Source organism: Aedes aegypti, chromosome 3 (genome assembly GCF_002204515.2).
Source record: "Aedes aegypti strain LVP_AGWG chromosome 3, AaegL5.0 Primary Assembly, whole genome shotgun sequence".
Classification (NCBI taxonomy): domain Eukaryota; kingdom Metazoa; phylum Arthropoda; class Insecta; order Diptera; family Culicidae; genus Aedes; species Aedes aegypti.
Window position 1 is genome coordinate 213004009 of NC_035109.1, and position 21884 is coordinate 213025892.

Here is a 21884-nt window from a genome sequence, read left to right on the forward strand (position 1 = left end):
ATTGACAGTAAGCGTGCAACTCACCAGACAAACGATAGGTGTAATTAACAACTGCGCTCATGGCAACGAGTGAATTCGGCACCGCTCAAACGTCAAATTAGTGAACTCGTGTACTGGTCCATTGTAATTGGTTATTCGACAGCTCAAAACATAGCCCGATTAGTGAAAGTCTTTCACTAGGTGGGCCACGGGTTTACTGCCCATATTCGCATACCAGTCCCATGTCGACTTTTGATCGATTTGCGTTTTATGCATAAATCAACTCAACATCGTCAGAAGCTTGATAAAAACTGCTAGAAAAGTAGCCTTTGTTCCTAACTTGTATAAAAACAAACCCCACATGAGTTGTCCCATCTTGAAAATATTCGCATAACAGTCACATCCAAGTTCGTATAAAGACATGGTGGTCGGGCTCAGAATGGGTACCACTTCTAGTACTACATTCGGTCTCTCGGTACGACTAGTTATTCACGATGTAAAGGGACATCACTTATACAGTGAAACCTCCTCTATGGCTTAATATCGACTCATGGAACCTAACTAGAAATAAAATTTCATGGTAACTATGATGATTCGCTCAAACGGCTTTCCAAAGCATTTCTGTTCCATGACTCGATGTTTCCATGAGTCGATGGTCCCTTCAGATATCGACTCATGGAGGTTTGACTGTATTTAATACACACTTGCTTACGGCATTGTAAATGACATGTATTCACGTTGTTTCGAAAATATTTTTAAATTAGTGGATTAGTGGATATCACACATAATTATGTATTTTCAATTATGATGCATAACAGATTTAAAATAAAGTATTCAAATTTTGTAATTACTCTTTGCTGGTGCTCAAGAATATCGAACTAAAACTTATTTTTGCGTTTTTCGATAACTGGTAAAATTGCCTTAAGGAGTACTTGCTTGGAAGTGTGCAAAAGAAAAACTTTTCAACGCGAAAGCAAGATTTCCATATAAAAATCAATAGCAATTGTCGTCTTCTTAATGTGCTTATTGGGGCCTTCCTTAGCCGAGTGGTTAGAGTCCACGGCTACCAAGCAAAGCCATGCTGCAGGTGTCTGGGTTCGATTCCCGGTCGGTCCAGGATCTTTTCGTAATGGAAGTTTCCTTGACTTCCCAGGGCATAGAGTATCATCGTACCTGCCACACGATATACGAATGCAAAAATGGTAACTTAGGCAACGAAAGCTCTCAGTTAATAACTGTGGAAGTGCTCATTAGAACACTACGCTGAGTAGCCGGCTCTGTCCCAGTGAGGACGTTAATGCCAAGAAGAATAAGAAGAAGAAAGTCTTTGGTTCGCCACATCCCACGAGCCATTGTATTTTAGATCTACGGCCACTGACTGAATGTAAGCGCATTCCACATCATAACGTGTGTTTTGAGAAAGCATTCAATCCGATGTTTATTTTTTATCCATGGACATACAGTATACTATCCGTAACTCGCTATTCTCGATATCGAGTTATAGAATGTGTAGTAAATGTGGGTTTTCATGGATACCTCGATGGTCTCTTTAACCAAAGTTACCCTGATTTTATGTTCTTTAACACGATATTTTCCTAACTCGATAGTCGCCTTAACATCGAGTTACGAAGAGTTGACAAAGAACATAAATAGCAAATGAAACAACCAGTGCATTAATAACAATGAGTGTTTTAGTAGCTGTCTAATGAGCCGATGAACAAGATGGGACTGGTATGCAAATATATTGGTATATTATATTTATTCGCCTAACAGTCTCGCTACGATTTTTGTGCATTTTTAAGGCAAATTTTCAACTTGAATTAAAAAGAAATTTATTAGGTTTGTTCGTGTACTCAACAAACAGTTATATGTAGAAATTAAACACATTTTAGACCAAATAGAGACTCAAAATGGAGCGAAATTGTTTCCACATTTCAATCGTCTTTTTCTCAGTTTGTCATTTTCCAACATGGGACTGTTGTGCAAAGAAGGGCAGTAGGTATAGTACGGCCCAAATCAAAAATGTACAAAAGTTAAAACTGAAAAAGCAGTTTTGATTTGTTGGTTCCAAAGGAGAAAACTTCTTTTTCAATTTCAATTTTTATACCATTTTTACTTGGACCTTAAGTAGATGCTATTGATATCGCTTTGCTCCTATCCGCAACCCGGTGCACGCGCCCTACTGGGTCTCAAAAAACCTCGTAGAAGAACCGAAGAACCGTCAATGGTATGTCCCATATACTAATCCACATTGCACTTTTAAGGGTCTGATTGCGCTCGTAACCTACCCTCAGTTTGTAATCTTCTCACCAGTTATATGATCATATGATTGAGTTAACACTTCATTCGTCGCGCTGTTGTATTTTACCTCGCTTCTCATACACAGCATCAGCGTGATGGTTCTGACGATGGCAAACCGCGCGACGACTGAAGCAAAATGTTGTACAAATTCAAATAACCCTTAAAATGAATGAAATTGAATGCATACAGAAGCATTTTATGGCAAATTTGGTTTAATTTGAGTAATTTGCTTGGCCATACATATTGACCACCAGACATTGGAGATATTCCGGGTTTTCCGAGCAATGTTTGTGTAGGATTGTAGGAACACATCATTGAAGTATGCACGCCTTTTTGAAAAAGTAGAGCTGCTTGGGGCCCATTCACAAAATTCATAACGCTGAAGGGGTGGGTGGGTGTCCTTAAGATGTTACAGCTCATATAAAATTCAAAACATATTCATACAAAATGCGTTACGAGGGGGTGGGTGGGTGTCAAAAATGATCATTTTTGGCGTTGTGAACAAACCCTTGCAAACTGATTATAATTTGATGTAAGTTAGCATGTATCACCTAAGGAAAACATCTTGAGAAGCACAGAAACACATTACAAATTAGGGGAAAGTGGGGCAGTTTGGCCAACTTATGGAAAAGTCGATAAAAGTGTGTTGAAAATATTATGATTTTTTCGAATGTTTGCATGATTTCCAACAATTTTTAGATGAATACACTAGATCCGATTGATTTCCTTTGTCTTATAAAATTCTCGGATGAATGCTGAATTTTTCAAAATTTGTCATTTATCGAGTCGATTTTTTACTGATGGGGTGATATGAGCACCCCATTTTTGATTGCAAAATAATCTCATATAATCTAAAAAATCAATTATGTTCTTACTACACTTGAAAGTTATTAGTATTTATGAACACTCCGAGCAAGAAGATATAATTTTTTAAGAACATTCTAACAGTCAAACATCATCTTTCTGAAATGATGAAATTTAAAAAAGCCATTCGGGGCAATATGGGCAGTTTTTTCGAACATCATTTATTTATTTTTCTTTGAGTTTTGAACACTGACTTATAACATGCCCATTGCTTCATTTCCTCATCAGCTTTGGGATTGCATGTTATTTCAGATGAAATTTCAAGAATTTATGCAGTTTTCAATGGGTGCTCATTCCACCCCATTGGCCAAATCGCCCCGACTACCCCTAACAAATTTGAGGGCTTTGTGGCCGTGTGGTTAGTGTTACCAAGTATTTAGCCGCATCATGACAAGGAGTGTGGGTTCGATTCCCACTTCAGTCCGGAAAACTTTTCGTCAGGATTGTATTTCGACTGTGTCACTGGGCGTTGCATGCTAGGCCGTAGTCTAGTCTGTGATGCTTCCTACAAAAGATATAATCGTCCACTGAAAGCATTAACGTGTCGGTGTCTTTTTTTAATCTGAAGGCTACTACTGATCTTGCTCTTCAAGACATAGAAAAGTCATTCGACAGCATGACAGCTTAGTCGTAAAATTAAAACAAAAAATATTTGTTTTAACATACATTGTTAGACTAATCCAAAGTTATCTGTCAAATCGTACACTTCAGATTAATTAGCGAAACTCCAAGTCTGAAAGACTTCCTGTAAGAGCTGTTGTTCCTCGCAGCATTTTGGAACCAATATTATATAACATTTTCACATATGACTTACCTGAGTTACCTCAGGTATGCCAAAAGTCTTTGTTCGCGGATGACACAGGCCTCTCCGCCAAAGGACGAAGCCTGCGTGTTATCTGTAGTAGATTGCAAAAAGTTTGGATATTTTTTCTTCATACTTGCAAAAATGGAAGATTTCTTCCAATGCTTCCGAGACTCAACATATAACATACCCGCATAAACCAAAAGCTTTATTTAAAACCTTTAAGTAGACATGTTGTCACGATGACTCCTCTCATATAAATTGGTCAGGTGAAGTTAAGTATCTGGGGCTCATACTAGATAAAGATTAAAAATATATGAAAGAGTCAAAAATTGGCTCATAGCCAAATGTAACAAATATATAAAATGTATTTATCCACTCATTAACAGAAAATCAAAACTTTGTCTTAAGAACAAGCTTTTGATCTTCAAACAAATTTTTAGACCAGCCATGCTGTATGCTGTACCAATATGGACTAGCTGATGTAATACCTGGAAGACAGTTCTGCCAGAGAATTCAAATTAAAACTTTGAAAAAGATTCTGAAGCTCCCTCCCTGGTATAATACTAGTGAGTTACATAGAATATCCAATGTTGAAACATTGGAACAATGTTGAATAAAATTATTAATAGACAAAAATCGTTGCAATCTTCTATTGCCACGATAAATGCGTTAGATATCAATTTGGATTCGTTCAAAAGTGATGGTCATCTATAAACATCATAGGCGATAAAGGGTTATGCAAGTTTCAGAAAGGACAACAGCAAAGCGAGGCTTTTCGATTAATGTGAGCAGAAATATTGAAACAAGTGTAATCACTTGAAAATGATAGTTCATATAAGTTTATTGAAAAGATATAATAACTGTGATGGAAGCTGTTCAAATTTTATGCAATGGCTTCAATCCCAGAATATCGAAGCATATGCCCAGAATTCTAGACGTTGCTTCACACAGCAAGACACGGCCAGCGTTGATCTTTACTATTTCGCCTGAAAATAAAAGAAATAGAAGTAAATAAACACTACATCACGCATGCACCTTAGAATTTCGCTACTGACCTTGTTTGTTCTTTTCAATGCAGTAACAGCTGTCGTAAAATTCTGTAAACGTTGTGCTAACTTCGTACACAAACTCGCAAAGATGATGCAAACAGAGGTTCTTCGAGATGAGCTTCATCACGTCGGTGAACTTCAGGAGCACTTTCGCCAGCTTCCATTCTTTCTCGTGATCCAGCGTCAGTTCGGTTGTATCGATTACTTTCTCGATATTGTTGGCGAAATCTCCTCCGCAGTTGCGAGCAATCGAACGTATGCGAGTATACGCGTAGAGAAGGTAAACTGCTGTGTTACCTTTGTCTTCCAGCATCTGAAAAGGAGGACCTTTGTATTGTGTATGCTTATTGAAAGGGTGTTGAATTAGTAGTGATTGATCCTTTGATCTCGACGCTTGCCAGTGAGGGCGAGAGACAAACACTTGTATCGCGAACCCTGTCAGACACATTCATTTTAAATTACATCTTTATCGTTCAAATGGAGAAAACATCGAATCCCAAAACGTTAAGCAGTTAATTTTGAACAGCCATTTAGAATTGTTTTACAGATTTCTTTTTTTTGTATCCTGTTCGGTAAATTTTGCTACTAAGTTATACGGTAGGTGTCAAACCTAAAACATTATTTTTTTTTCGTTTCTTTCCCATTCTCTCCTTTTGACGTAAGCTTCAATTAAATATAGGTTTATGTTGTGTATTCTAAAAGTTCTTTTTTTTTCATTTGTAAATTTTGCACATTTTTGCTGAAGCCACCAAAGACCTATCTCCATTATTTGTCAAATTATCAATTATCAAATTTCGTTCTTTAGACAAAAAACGTCCTCACAATTTTCTCATCATGAACATAAAAAGGAGATAATCTCACTAATAGCATCAAAAGATTTAAGATCTGTTTGCGTCTTTTAGAGATATTTACATTTGAAAACATTTTTTTTAGGAAGAAAATCGCTGATAATTTTGCAACCATAAGAGATAGAACAGTAGTTTCCTCGGCAAAAAGTTGCACAATCAAAAGTTTCAAAAGTGCTCGGAACAAAGTGTTTGCTTGAAATTATCGCATAAAAACAACGGATTACATACACCTACACTGAAATTATAAAAGGTTGAAAATGTCCGCTGAAACAAGGCTGAAAGGTATCAGAATGTTCAATGATGACTATTATGTAACGCCTTTTTCATTACGCAACTGTATTGAGTTGCGTCATGGATCATTATAACACAATTTTCAAAAATTGCTAAATGATGGTTAATTCATCCAAATATGTATGTCTCTCACTTGCTTCTATCTTCCATTCTAAATCTATCACACTCAAACTATTTGTTCATAGCAAACGCTAGAACCAGAGATGGACAAGAAACAGTTTCCCTAACGCTTCCGTTCTTCCACACGCATGCCTTTCCTTACGCCTGATACATAGGCAGTCTGCTAACCACAAAAGCAAACCTTCTCTGCCATGCCTTTCCCCCAATCCATACACTCCCGCATGAACTGGCGTAGATGCAGTCGGACTCCACGGTCTACAGTGGGCCAGTATAAGTGCAACATCATTTCCTCCCCCTTTCCCACATTGGTCTGCATTCTGAAGTAGCAGGCGCCATTGTTGCCTAAAAATAGAAGATCACCAGCACTTATACACTGAGGATGTCTGTTAGTCCCAAACAGTCATTCGGTTGGTTCCTTGTGTAAGTGCAGCTGATCTGGCGATACTGGAGTAGCATCCAAGGGCGGTCAATCAAGCTCAAGCTCAAGCTCAAATATGCTTTCTAATAGGTAATTTCAAGGATATTCTCAGTCTATTGAAAATCCTAGTGATTTGGATGATGCCATTGATACTACAACTTCCTTCATTATGGAAGCTTTTGAAGAAGCATGTCCTCTGCGGTCAATGAAGACTACAAGAGGGAACCCATGGTGGAATTCCGATCTGACTAGACTCAGGAAACAATGTAGAAGGAGTTGGAACAGACGCCGTTCAGCTGGATCAGAGTCATTCAAGTTGGCTCGTAAGGCTTACAAGAGGGCTCTTCGTTCTGCTGAACGATCCGGCTGGAAAAAAACTTGTACTAATGTTTCCAGTTTGAGTGAAGTCAGTCGGCTGAACAAAATCCTTGAAAAATCTAAGGATTTCCAAGTGAACGAAATTCGCTACGTAATGGTGACTTTACTTTTTCTGATGAAGAAGTTTTAGAATGTTTATTCAATACACACTTCCCCGGATGTGTGGACATAGCATCTACGGATGAACCAAATGTCTTTTCATGTTGTTACGAGTCTCTGGCCTCGGCTCGCAATATCGTAACTACTGAATCGATTCAATGGGCATTTAATAGTTTTGCTCCTTTCAAATCTCCAGGAACGGATGGGATTTATCCTGTTCTGCTCCAAAAGGGATTTGAGTTTATCGAACATGTTTTGAAAAAGCTACTTGTAAGCAGTTTTGCTACCGGGTACATTCCCAAAACCTGACTTCAGGTAGTCGAGAGTTGGTGTCGCCAATATGGCCTTTCGGTTAACCCGAATAAAACATCTATTGTTCTTTTTACGAAATGACGAAATCGCGATGGAATTCGACCTTTACGTCTTTTTGGCACTGACATTTATATAACCGATCAGGTAAAGTATGTCGGAGTTGTTCTAGATTCCAAGCATTCTTGGACACCTCACATTGATTTCAGAGTCAAAAAAGCTTGCTTGGGGCCTCAAACCCAATTATATCAAATGGATTTACACAACAGTTGTTCGACCAATATTGGCATATGGCTTGTGTGGTGGCAAAAGGGCGAAGTGAGAACAATCCAATCAAAATTGGGCCATCTCCAAAGGATGTGCTTGATGGCGATGTCTGGTGCGACGTTGCGCCACTACACATACATCTTAAACAAGAATTACTTTTTTGCTCTTACCGTTTATGGGTACTGGATCTACTCGAGGAAAATCCAGTGAATCGTAGATCTACACACACTTCGTTGTTTCCACTTTTGGTGAATTGGGACAAAATTGTTCTTGCTCCAAGTGATCTCACAATTGCTTGTCACTTTCCTTACATGACATTTACCACACAATTTCCTTCACGGGGAGAGTGGACGTCTGGCTCTTTGGAAAGAAGTATATCAAACAATATAGTGTGTTACACTGATGGCTCCCTTCTTGAAGGTAGAGCTGGTGCAGGAGTATATTCTCGTGAGCTAATGCTGAATCAATATTACTCACTTGGTAGAAACTGCACCGTTTTTCAGGCGGAAATATTTGCTCTTATGTGTGGAGTGCAATCGGCACTTCAACAGCGCGTAATCGGTAAAGTCATATACTTTTGTTCAGATAATCAGGCTGCTATAAAAGCTCTTGCTTCGGCTAACTCAAGGTCGAAGCTTGTTATCGCGTCTCGAACTCAAATTGAGGAACTGAATTCAGTCAACTTTGTAAACCTTGTATTTGACGGACTACACAACCCTGTAGCACCGTTGTCAATTTGAAGAGCGAATTATTTCAGTGTAACATTTTATCTAATTTATCCCATTTATCCTCACTCGATGTACCTCACACACACCAACACGCACACTGCATTTGTTACCACACTGCTATACATTTAGATTATAATAAATCATCATTCAGTAGTTGTCACCCAAGAGAACCACACGTGTTTTCTTTTATTCACTGCTCTAACCGCTACTCTGCATCAGGTTATGGGCCGCTCGGCGAAAAAGTGGTGACGCCATTTGTAAAAATAAAGATTTTTCGATAGTTCGCGGTAAAACCGGAAGAAAATCGAAGTAGTCGCGAGTTTTTCGGTCGGTTTTCGCGAGTGTCATGGAAGGAAATCGATTTTCCTTGCAAAAGCTGGGTAACAGCAATTACCCGACGTGGCGCTTCAAGGTCGAGCTACTGCTCGTTCGAGAGGAGCTCTGACGCTACGTGGATCCGGGAGTGAAGCCCGATGAGGAAGCCGATGCGACGTGGAATGCGGGCGACGCCAAGGCGAGGGCCACCATCGGCCTGTTAATTGAAGACAATCAGCACGGACTGATTCGCGCGGCACGGACAGCCAAAGACACGTGGACGGCGCTGCAAAATCACCATCAGAAGACGAGTTTGACGTCGAAAGTGTCGCTACTCAAACAAATTTGCGACAAGCGCTTTGCCGACGGTGATGACATGGCGGAGCATTTATTCGAGATGGAGGAATTGTTTTCTCGTTTGGCAAACGCCGGACAGGAACTCGGGGAGAACCTCACTGTCGCGATGATTTTGAGAAGCCTCGTTCGACACCCTCACAACCGCCCTCGAAAGCCGGTCAGATGATGACCTAACACTGGAGCTGGTCAAGAGGAAGCTCCTCGACGAGGCAGCAAAGCGACAGGGTGCTGGATCAAGCTCGGCGCTGCGGGTCGGCCATGGCAGCATGAAGAAGAAGAATCCGATCAAGTGCCACTATTGCGGAAATCCGGGACACAAACAAAAGGAATGCCGTAAGTTTGCCCGTGATTCAGAAAAGCAACCGAAACAGCAGGAAAAAGGCACCAGCAAGAAGGAAAAAGTTTCGTTCGCGCTGGCTGCAGGAGGAACAACGGACACCGATGCCATCAAGCTGTGGGTCGTGGATTCAGGTGCTACTTGGCACACCGTGGCGGATCGAAAGTTCTTCCGGGAATTGCGTGAAAGTGAGGTTAAGTTCGTCACACTGGCGGACGGAAAACAAGCGGAGGTGCACGGCGAAGGTTGCTGCGTCGTCGAATGTGTCGACGAGCATGGGAATCGTCGTGAAATGGACATCAGCTTTGCGCTCTATGCTCCCACCCTCTCGATGAACCTGCTTTCCGTTCCAGCTCTCGTCCAAAAGCAAGCTACAGTTGTTTTCGACTCGGCAGGATGCCGAATTCTCCGTGGAGAAGCCACCGTGGGCGTGGCACGTTTGAAGCAAGGTCTCTATCAAATCAAGCAACCGGAAAACGTGGTGATGGTGGCAGGCAGCCACCACAACAAGGATTGCCAGCACGTTTGGCATCGCCACCGGGACCCGAAAGCGATCGACCATTTGCTGAAAGCCCAACTGGTGGATGGAATTACACTCCGCCGGTGCAGCATCGACGAGAAATGTGAATGCTGTTTGCAAGGTAAGACACCACGTACTCCTTTCCCTAGTGAGTCTCAATCCAAGTCAAATGCACCAATGGACCTGGTGCATACGGACGTTTGCGGTCCGGTCGAGGTGCCGTCGGTTAGCGGTTATCGGTACTTTATGACCGTTATCGATGACCACAGCCGATTTTGCGTCCTCTACCTACTAAAAGAGAAATCCGAGGTCGCAACGAAAATCGAGGAGTACGTCGCCTACGTCAAAACACTTTTCGGTCGGAAACCGAAAGCAATCCGCTCTGATCAGGGCGGCGAGTACAGCGGAAAGCGGCTGCGAGCGTTCTACAAGCGGGAAGGAATATCGGCGCAATACACGGCTGGTTATAGACCCCAGCAAAACGGCATCGCAGAGCGGAAAAACCGTTCGCTCGTGGAAATGGTGCGGTGCATGCTCTTCGATGCACACCTGGAGCAACGCTATTGGGCAGAAGCACTGACCACGGCAGTTCACCTCCAGAACGTTCTGCCAACGAAGCCTCTCGACGTCACTCCATACGAGCTTTGGACCGGCGTGAAACCGAAGGTCGACCACTTCAAGATTTTCGGCTGCAGTGCTTGGGTCCATATCCCGAAAGTAAAAAGGAAGAAGCTGGACGCCACCGCACGAAAGTTGACGTTCGTGGGTTACTCCTCGGAGCATAAAGCTTACCGCTTCTTGGACAAAGCCACACGAAAAGTCTACGTGAGCCGGGACGCCAAATTCATCGAGGAAGACGTGAAGATAGACCCGACGGATGCGGCCACTGAAGGTAAGAATGTCGACGAAGTTTTCTTTGATACAGGTCGTCTACAAAACCATCCCGTCGTACCGGTTGCTCAACCGGAAGTCGAACTGGAAGCCAACACCGGTGCTCAACACCAGATCGAGATCGAAGCACGGCCCGAAGCAAACAAAACTGAAGGCTACGATACAGCGATTGAAGATACGACTCAAACAGACACCGATTTTGAGGGATTCAGCGACACGGAGTCGCCACACTTCGGCGAACCGAGAAGGTCTGCGCGTCCAACGAAAGGTTTGCCACCTCAACGGTTCCGTGACGTTACCGGCGTTACGAAACACGTCAGCGATGAGCCGCAAAGTTACTCCTACGCGGTCGAAGGTCCTGAAGCGTCGGTTTGGCAGGCAGCGATGCAGGAGGAGATAGAAGCCTTCCACGAAACCGGTACTTGGGAGCTCGTCCCTCTACCCCCCGGACGCAAACCGGTAGGATGCAAATGGACCTACAAGAAGAAGGAAGACGAGTCCGGGCAGGTAGTACGGTGCAAGGCGAGACTAGTCGCCCAGGGTTTTTCTCAAAAATTCGGCCAAGACTACGACGAGGTTTTCGCCCCCGTCGTGCGTCAAACGACCCTGCGGACCATCCTCGTACTCGCCAGTCAGGAACACAAATTAGTCAAGCACTTGGACATAAAAAGCTCGTACCTACACGCCGATTTGGAGGAGGAGGTGTACATGAAGCAACCTCCCGGCTTCGATCAAAAGGATGGAATGGTATGCCGCCTCAAACGATGTATTTATGGGCTGAAACAGTCCGCTCGAGCTTGGAACAGGAAAATCGACGGAGTATTGAAGGCCATGGGATTCAAGCCTGCGGACAGTGACATGTGCTTGTACATCCGAAATCGCAACGGGAAGCTGAGCTACATCCTGATGTACGTCGACGACTTGCTCGTCGTTTGCAACTCCGAGGCTGAGTTCGACGAGATTCGTCGGCTGCTGCAGGACAAATTGAAGCTTTCCTGCTTCGGTGAGCCCAAGCAGTTCTTGGGAATACGCGTCGAGAAGGCTGGTGATCACTACACACTTGACCAGGCCAGCTACATCGACAAGTTGATACGGCGATTCGGACACGACGAAGCCAAGCCATCCAAGGTACCAATCGACCCCGCGTACCTCAAGCAAAAGGAGGAGACGGAACTACCTACTAACGCCTCGTACCGTAGTTTGGTAGGGAGTTTGCTCTACGTCGCGGTGAACACACGGCCGGGCATCTGCGTGGCCGTCTCACTGCTTGGAAGAAAAGTCACCAACCCGACTAATCGAGATTGGACGGAAGCTAAGAAGAGGGTCCTCCGATACCACAAGGCTACGAAGAACCATCGTTTGCACCTGGGCTCCGGATCCGGCGAAACGGAATGCTTCGTGGACGCCGACTGGGCCGGAGATGAAGGCGACCGGAAGTCACATTCCGGGTTCCTTCTGAAGTTCGGTGGCGGTCTCGTCGACTGGGGAACACGAAAGCAGTCGTGTGTCGCCCTGTCCTCAACAGAGGCCGAATTTGTCGCGTTGGCGGATGGATGCCAGCAGCTCATGTGGTACCGGAAGCTTCTCAACGACCTCAAGCAATCATCGCCCAAGCCGATCATCATCTGGGAAGACAATCAATCGTGCATAAAGATCGTCAAGTCAGAGCGTCTTGAACGGCGTTCTAAGCACATTGACACGAAGTACGCCTACACCAAGGATCTCCAGCAGCAGAGAGTCATTGAACTTCGCTACATGCCAACAGAGCGCATGAAGGCGGACCTCATGACGAAGCCGTTGGAACGAATCAAGCTAGAAAGACACAGAAATGCCATCGGCGTCAAAGAGCCATCCGAGATGTCGATTTGCCAACGTTGAGAAGGAGTGACGGGCTACACAACCCTGTAGCACCGTTGTCAATAGGGTCCTAAAGCCCTGTCCCAATTTTAGTGCCAAACGCTTAAGTTTAGGCCAATAACACATGTTTACTCAATTTTCTAATGTTTTCCGTTGGTTTGAGCCCAAAAAACATTTTTTTTAATTTTGTCACACCCCTTGGCTTAAACTCAAATTTTGGGTGTATTTTGTTTTCAGTGTCCCTTCCGAAATGTCAGATAGGTACAACCCCAGTGGTCGAACTAAAACCCCTGTGGTGTTTTTGTCGACTAAGCGAACGTCAAACATGATCTTAAGTGTCAAGGTTCATTTATGGACCCAATTTTTAAATTAAAGTTTAAACATAATATAGCCGTTATTTGAGCGGAAAAAATTGCTAAAGTAGTTGCAGTAAGGTGCTCTTTCGTGTTATTGAATAAAAACAAGATTTCATTAAACATTTTAGGACCCAATTTGAAGAGCGAATTATTTCAGTGTAACATTTTATTTCATTTATCCCATTTATCCTCACTCGATGTACCTCACACACACCAACACGCACACTGCATTTGTTACCACACTGCTATACATTTAGATTATAATAAATCATCATTCAGTAGTTGTCACCCAAGAGAACCACACGTGTTTTCTTTTATTCACTGCTCTAACCGCTACTCTGCATCAGTATTTGTACCTGGCCATTCTTCTATCGCTGGAAATGAATTGGCTGATGAGCTAGCTCGCGATGGAGCATCGCATGACTTCATTGGCCCTGAGCCAAATAATACAATTTCGAAGTGCTGGGTGAAGCTTCAGATAAATTCATGGGCGACAACTCAGCACAAGCAATATTGGAATAGTTTGGAGTCATGTCGTCAAACAAAATTGTACATTACTGAGCCATATCCAAGGGTGGCGAACTATTTAACAAATCTGTCAAAGCAGAATTGCAGTCTCTTAGTCAGAGCGATGACAGGCCACTGCCGACTCAACTATCACATGGCAAATATTCTGCGTGCTGGCTCATTTGTGTGTGATAGTTGTGTCTCCGATTATAGAACATCGTATCACCTGATATGTAACTGTCTAGTTTTCGCGCAACTGCGAATCCGATTACTTGGTAAACACTTATTAAGTGAAACTGAATTCAGAAGCCTGATTCTTCAGGATATTCTGTTATTCTTAACCCGCTGTGGTAATGAGCTCTAAGCTCTCTTTACGCTCATGCGTTTTGCAGTGCCCTTTTTAGGGCGCTGTTCGAACCCATTGTGGTATGGAGCTACATGCTCTCATTTCGCTTATGCGATATCCCCTCTTCAATGGACCCCTCCCTCCTATTTCCTCCCATCTTCCCCTTCCCTTTCCTCTCCCATCGGGTAGATGATGAAATAGGCTCCAATATGGCTAGTGCTCCTTTATAAAGGATCACTAAATATGGCTATGGTACAAATCTCCCAAATGGCGGGGAACGTGCCTTTGGAGCCGGCCTTCTAATACCTGATTAGCAGCTTCCTATAAAAACTCAGTTCTAACTCACTTAAAAATTAAAAGCCCTACAATTTTCAGCCTTTTGTAATGATCATCAGCCTTACGTGATCAGCATTATGTAGGGGCCTTCCTTAGCTGAGTGGTTAGAGTCCGCGGCTACAAAGCAAAGCCATGCTGAAGGGATCCTATAGCATTTCCCCGAAAACCATCACCCCGAAAGTCAATACTCCGAATGGTCAAGTACCCCGATATCCATTACCCCGAATATTCCGTTACCCCGAATACCATTTCCCCGAATGGACCAAAGCCCTGAATTTTCTTGGCACGAAAAATTGAGGATCCGACAAATGAATCCCATATAGGTACCTATTTTATAGAATTTTGATTTTCATTTGAATTCATGTTTTTGTTATCAGAGATTTATTCTTCTTTTAATCAACAGCTATTCTTCATGGGCCAAGTGAGCACCAAAATCTCACTCACAGCACAGGCGTGTACTTGATTTTGTAAGAATGGTTGTGTTCACACTGTTCACAGTAATAGGGGGAGATCCCCCAGTACCGGACACTTAAGCCACTAAATTCATAATTCGAAAAATATTAGTTTTATGTGCTCGTGTTAACCATTTATGATAAATATTATCATTTTTATAGTGTACAAAAATAAATTTGAAAATATAAATATGAATTTTGACATTGCATTTTGTGGATGTGAAAGGTGGAACTCAATACCGGACACGATCTGGAAATGCCTCGAATTCTGTAAATTTGTACATCATTGAATGTATTTACTGTAGGAATAGTATATAATTAGCAATTCAATGCATCTGCAACATTTACAAGAATAATTTGAGTATTTCTTAGTTTGCAAGATGTCCATCAAAAACCTCTTTCTTATATGACTAAAAATAGCACTTTTACGATGTTGTTCTGAATATTCATTTTTCTTAATTTTATCTCATGTTTGATACCATGATCGACGGAATCCAAGAAAAATGAATGTATTTTGAGACACTGGTGCAATAATTACAAAAATATCATATAACAAATCAAGCTGTCCGAAACTGGGGGACAGGAGGAGCTTAACGAAAATTGTAATTTGTCCATATCTAGTTCAATTAGGCCGGAACAAATTTGAAATTTTACTTTTGTCTCCCCCCCCTACAAAATTTCCAAAAAGTCAGAAGGGGGAAATAAATAAAATATCTTATTTTCAGTGTAGATTTTCATTATTTTTCGTGTTTTTTAGCTAGCTTTGTAATTCGTCTTTACTGTATTATATGAGATAACAGGTGTTAATGGATTACAAGTCCTCAATCTGTTCGTTTTTGGTAACAGTGTGGTCTATAAAATTAGATTTTTTTATGATTTACATGAATTCTTCTTCTTCTGGGCATTACGTGCCCACCGGGACAGAGCCTGCTTCTCAGCTTAGTGTCCTTATGAACACTTTCACAATTATTAACTGGGAGCTTTCTTTGCCTAAGTTGCCATTTTCGCATTCGTATATCATGTGGCAGGTACGATGACACTTAATGCCCAGGGAAGTTAAGAAAATAGCGAAAAGATCCTGGACCGACCGGGAGTGTTACATTAGGGCTGTTCAAAATAAAAAAAAAATGAAAATTCAATCTCCCATATCTTTCTTACAATCCTTACCATAAAAATAGAGTTCGGTGAAATTTTCAGCTTTCTAGGTAGTGATTTGAAGGTGGCCCAAAGACGATGTTGGTTTATATGGAAATTACTATGGAGAAATGTTGAAAAATGTTCCAAGCACTTTAGTACTGGAATGTATGTACAAATTTATCATACCATAGTAAAAACTCATTCTTCGAACCATAACAAAGAAGTTTGCTGAAGAGAGCAATTCAATCCGACCGATAGGAGAAAAGATATTCATGAGTTTGTTAGCTATTATTTAGCTTCACATCAACAAAATCCAAAACAAAATTTGCTCAAAACGGATTTGTTTCTTCAGCAACTTCCTTCATTAAGACTTGAAGAATAAGTTTTCTCTATGGGATGATATGTTTGTACTTACAGTACTAACGTAATTGGAACATTTTTTAGAATTTCTGAATATTAATTTTCATATAAACCTACATCGTCTTTGGGCCACCTTTAAATCATCACATAGAAAGCTGAAAATTTCACATAACACTATTTTTATGGTGAAGATTATAAGGAAGATATGAGAGATTGTATTTTCAAAAAAAATTTAAATTTGAATAGCCCTTATGTTACATGCATGTTGGACCAAACTGATACAATCTAAATATGATTTCAAGTTGGATATAAGTGCAACATTTTCGCAGTCTTCTTGAAATTGTTAATAGCTAGAGTACAATTTGAAAGCCGTTTTATGAAAAATGTTATGCGATCGATGTTACGAACAATGAACCGTGCCGTGTTTATTATTCAAACATTTTTATTTGACGGATATATGTGGCAAAACATGCTTTTTCGCCATATGAGAATAAAAAATTATGAATTTCCTTGAATTTCCATTTTATTATTTTTTGTCCCCCCCTCGACACATTTTGATGGAAGGTGACAAAAGAAGATTTTAAGATTTGTTCCGGCCTTATGGTATAAAATACATTCATACTATCCAATTAGGATTATGTTCGAATATGCTTGCGTGACCCAAAGTATTTTTTCATACTCAAAATAATTACTAAATAGGCTCAAAATTAAGGCGATACGTCATTTTTTTAAGATCTTCAAACTTTTGTACTTTTTTAAAAAGGCATGCATATTTCAATGATGAATTCTACGCAAATGTTAGTCTCCATTATAGCTTCCTTTACTACTAATACACCGTCTTGATTGGACCATGATTTCTCAATGTTTCGACTTTGTCCGGTATTGGGTGCTGTCCGGTACTGGGGGATCTCCCCCTACATCATTTTTCGAAATGATGATAATGCTGACATGTTAATATAAGAGACCTCACCCGCCCTCTTTCGAAAGCGTTATGTTATTTTGTAATGCATAATTATATTTTTATATTGCTGGAGGCAATGCGAGTTCAACATATTCTAAAATGGCACTAGACTATTGTTTGAAAAATGTCAGATGAAAATGTTAACTCATATTAAACTGACACCAATATTTCAAAAGTAAATCGCTAAAGAACAGTCTATGATAAAAGAAGAAAAAATCACTGATGAAAGCGTCAATAATTATGATTCCAACAATCACTTTGCTAGTGCTACTTCCGAAAGAATAGCCGATAACTAAAAGAAGGACGAATCTCTTGTTGGAAATTGTAATACTGACAAGATGTAATACAGACAAGTAATGCAGGGGCTTATTTTTAAGGTTCCTCGTCTGAAGTCACTGTCAACTTTGAATTTCGCTCAAGATAATTTTGTCAGTCGATTTTGTTTACCGCTATCGCTCAAACTTTAACTCATACGGTACAACTCGAAAGAACAGCCTACCTATAACTCAAAGAAGAGAAATTCGTTGATTACAACTTTTACTCTGCCATTATAAAACATCGAAAGAACAGCTGATGATTGAAAGAATAAAAAATCACTAATAGGAATAGGTAGTAGTAGTTATTAAGCCGAAAACTTTTAGGCTCAAATTCGCGAGTTGCTTTGAAGAATTTCTTAAAATGCATCACTGATTTTTGGGGAACTAGTTTTCGGGGAAGTATTATAGGACCGCTGAAGGTGTCTGGCTTCAAATCCCGGTCGGTCCAGGATCTTTTCGTAATGGAAATTTCCTTGACTTTCCTGGACATAGAGTATCATCGTACTTGCCACACGATATACGAATGCGAAAATGACAACTTTGACATAGAAAGCTGGAAGTGCTTATAAGAACACTAAGCTGAGAAGCAGACTCTGTCCCCGTGAGGACGTTAATGCCAAAAAGAAGAAAATCAGCATTATGTTAGAAACCTCTAATGGACACCCCGTTATTGAGTTTGAATTAGAATAGAGACATTACCTTATCAAAGGAGAAAATGTACTCGTTGTTCCTGTTGTGTGAAAGGTCGGCGTATTTAATGCAACCGTATGCAACGGATTCCTGCGCTTGCTTCAGTTCTTCCGGTGTGAGCACCTTGTCGCGTTCCTTTTCGAGCAGCTTATCCAACGAACGCTTCAAGCCCTCGTCCAGAAGCTCCGTCAGCTTAACGGTGTCACCGGAACGGGTTTTGAACTTTTTACCATCCTCGCCTAAGACGACGCCGAATCCCACGTGATCTACGCGGTGGACATTGGGATCCAGAATCTTAGCACGCCGAGCACAGGAGAATATCGTTTGGAAGTGAGTTGCCTGGCCTGCGTCCGTTACGTACACTAACCATTCGCCTTTCTCTTCGTGCAGACGTTGCTTGATGGCGGCCATATCCGAGGTATCGTACGTGAATCCCCCATCGGATTTGATAATTGTTAAAGGAATTCCGTTACGATTTTCTCCCCACATAATCTTACGACCCTCGTCTTCCTCCAGGAAACCAGCATTGGCCAACTCCTTCACGATAGCTTCCATTCGCTTTTGATAGAATGATTCGCCTCGTTCGATCAGCTTAACATCCAGTCGGTCGTACACTTTTTGGAATTCTTTCCTGGACACGTCGCAGATCAATTTCCAGGCTTTCATGGAATCATCGTCGCCGCTTTGCAGTTTTACTACACAAGCGTAGGCTCGCTTCTTGAAATCCTCGTCGGAATCAAACCTGGTCTTACTCTCTTTGTAGAACCCTTGCAGGTCACTGATTGGTGGAGAAACCTTCAAATAATCCGGGAACCTGTCCTGCAGATGAGCAATCAGCATACCAAACTGAGTGCCCCAGTCTCCCACATGATTCAACCTCAGTACGTCATGTCCTAGGAATTCTAAAAATCGGCTAATCGAATCTCCGATAATGGTCGACCGTAAATGTCCCACGTGCATCTCCTTGGCAATGTTCGGCGACGAAAAGTCCACAATTACTCGTCGCTTCTCGAACTGCGGAGGTTTAACGCCGTCCTTCAAGATGGACATGATGGCAGAGGCGCCAAATGCCTTGTCCAGAAACACATTCACAAACCCAGCTCCGGCCACTTCCGCTTTACTGATGGCCGGTGACGGGGGCAACGCCTCCATCAGTTTGTTGGCCACATCGCGAGGATTCGTTTTCACGTCCAAGGCCTTCAGTTTCTGCACGATCTGCATCGCGTTGTTACATTGGTAGTCTCCAAATTTGGCCGAACTGGACACGGTTATGACCGCCGGAACATCTTGGCACACTTGCGGGAATGCAGTGGCAATGGCTTGCGTGAAAAGATTGCTTAAGTGGTCCAAAATTGATACCGCTCCTCCGTTAGGTGTGGATGGACTTCCGGAATCGGAAGCGTGACCTTGTTCGGCTGCAATCGCCTGAAACAGAATGTGAGTAAAATTTTTATTATTCAGGACTGGTAGCTGATTTCTTTTAAGAGATTTGGTCTCTATTGTAATGGAAGTCTCTTTTTTGCAATTTCTCATCGTAATAGGCTGTTTTTCATCACGCCAATCTGTCATGAAACGGCCTACTTTCCTGCACTGAAGTATGCAGTGCGGGAATAGTCATTACCTAACTGAAACCAGTGCTGTAATGATTTATTACGCAACGCTTTCTCATTACGCAACTGTTTTGAGTTGCGTAATGAATCATTACACAACAATTTTTCAGAATTGTGAAATGATGGTGAATGCATTCCGATATAATTTCTGATACCCTCAAGTGGTCTTCTACGAAATTGCAAAAAATGTTGTACGTAACTCGTTGCAGAACTCGATTTTTACAGCACTCGTCGTAATTATCCTACTCGGCAAGCCTCGTAGGATAAATTTACGACACGTGCTGTAAAAATCATCATTCTGCAACTTGTTCCGTAAACTACTATTAAGGTCTCGTTAAGTCGCTTTGTTAAAGGCACTTAGTCGCTACCATCCCTGTACTTTTATAGATAGATATTGCCTACCTTATTCAAAATAACCAGACGATGTTTCAGCTTCATATTCTCCACCTGCAGCTTTTCCAGCTCGGGATTGTTTTCTCCCAGGCCAACATTGTTCCGGGCATCCTCCAAATCTTTTTGTAGCAGTCTGATTTCGTGTTCCTTCAAATGATCGGACGAATAAGGTTAGTTTGGGAATGAACGGTTCCAAAAAGGTTCAGAAACAATCAAACTTACCACTTTCTTCAGCCTTCGGGTTTCCGTTTGAATATCGCTAGACATTTTGGCAACTTCCACTCTGATTCAACAACGGTTGGATGATGAAATTCGTCACAAAAAATAGTTTACTAAAATCCAAATGCAACGTAAGTAAAAGTAAACACCGGTTGCTTCGGTCTCCTCAACGTGAACGTGTAAATATCGGAACAGTTGGAAAGTGGAACCGTGGAAACGTCATGTTGTATTAGACCAGCCCATAAGACCGCTTCAGAGTTTTATTTGTCGGAGTTGATGGCTGGTCGCTGATCATTAAATTTATTCTTCGGGTTTATTCACAAATTTCATAACGCCAAAAATGGGCACTTTTGATACCCACCCACCCTCTTGTAATGCGTAGTATGCACCTGAAACGTAATGCGCTCAAGAAAAATTTCTCTTATTTTACCAAAGTAATTTTGACAGCCGTTCCAGTATGAGCGAAGTGTCACTTTTACTTGCGGAATAATTGAGCGGCACATTTTTCCGTACGGAAAAGTGACAGTTCCATTTGATTTGTACAGTAGGCGTTACCGACGTTATGAAACCATTATAGCCGGTACGCTGATCATAAGTACTGTGCAAAAGGATAGGACATGAAACGGTCAAGGAATGATTCCTCTACCGAAATTACTTGAGCTGTACGCTGTTGATAAGTAGAGCTGATTTCATAACGTCGGTAACGTCTGCTGTGCAAATCAAATGGAGCTGTCACTTTTCCGTACGGAAAAATGTGACGCTCAATTATTCCGCAAGTAAAAGTGACATTTCGCTCATACTGAATCAGCTGTCAAAATTACTTTGGTAAAAACGAGAAATTTTACTTGAGCGCTTTACGTTTCAGGTGCATACCACGCATTAAGCTGTAACATTATGAGAACATCCACCCACCCCCTTCAGCGTTATGAAATTTGTGAACAGGCCCTTCGCACAGTTGAAAACCGGAATTTTCGACACGCGAAAAACGGATTTTCTCCCAACACATGCGTCGGAACTACGTCAGGAAAGCGCACCTGGCACACCAGATCCGATGTCCAGCCCACTATGCCCGACGTTATGCGTACAGTGGGGATTCGCTCGTTAAAAGTTTAACAACTACCGAAAAGCTAAAAGTTACATATATTTTGCAATTGGATTGGTACCACCGTGGGTTTGACCACATTTAATCTGAACACTTTTTAATTTGTACCCCGCTAATTTGCACATCGTTCAGATTAAAAATGATTTAAACGTCATTCAGCTCATGGAACGGAGTAAAGTGAAATGGAACCAGCGTTGCCAACCTTCCAGATTTGTCTGGAATATTCCAGATTTTTGAGGCCCCATTTTACAAAAATCTGGAAGATCCAGATAAAATGTGTAAGGGATTTGTAAGGTTTTGTAAATAATTTGTAAGGTTCTGCATGTACGATATAGGAGATCCAGACTTTTCCAGACAAATTTTTG

General features: G+C 41.7%; 1 protein-coding gene across 1 annotated transcript; it reads right to left on the reverse strand.

The window, feature by feature from the left end:
* Positions 1-4761: 4761 nt before the first annotated feature.
* On the reverse strand, positions 4762-20646 carry LOC5570018 (probable arginine--tRNA ligase, cytoplasmic). The gene is made up of 5 exons (XM_001658858.2): positions 20421-20646; positions 20208-20345; positions 18205-19620; positions 5005-5311; positions 4762-4935 (listed from the first exon to the last, which is right to left on the reverse strand). Exons 1-5 carry the CDS (start codon positions 20463-20465, stop codon positions 4826-4828), a joined length of 2016 nt encoding a protein of 671 aa, XP_001658908.2. The 5' UTR covers positions 20466-20646; the 3' UTR covers positions 4762-4825.
* Positions 20647-21884: the final 1238 nt, after the last annotated feature.

What these genes read in the sequence shown, in the direction of transcription:
- LOC5570018 (XM_001658858.2), bottom strand. Translation starts at nt 20,465, where the DNA reads ATGTCTAGCGATATTCAAACGGAAACCCGAAGGCTGAAGAAAGTG. An exon ending in CCCGAAGGCTGAAGAAAGTG is followed by an intron (nt 20,346 to 20,420) that starts GTAAGTTTGATT and finishes GATCATTTGAAG; the next exon opens with GAACACGAAATCAGACTGCT. An exon ending in GTCTGGTTATTTTGAATAAG is followed by an intron (nt 19,621 to 20,207) that starts GTAGGCAATATC and finishes ATTCTGTTTCAG; the next exon opens with GCGATTGCAGCCGAACAAGG.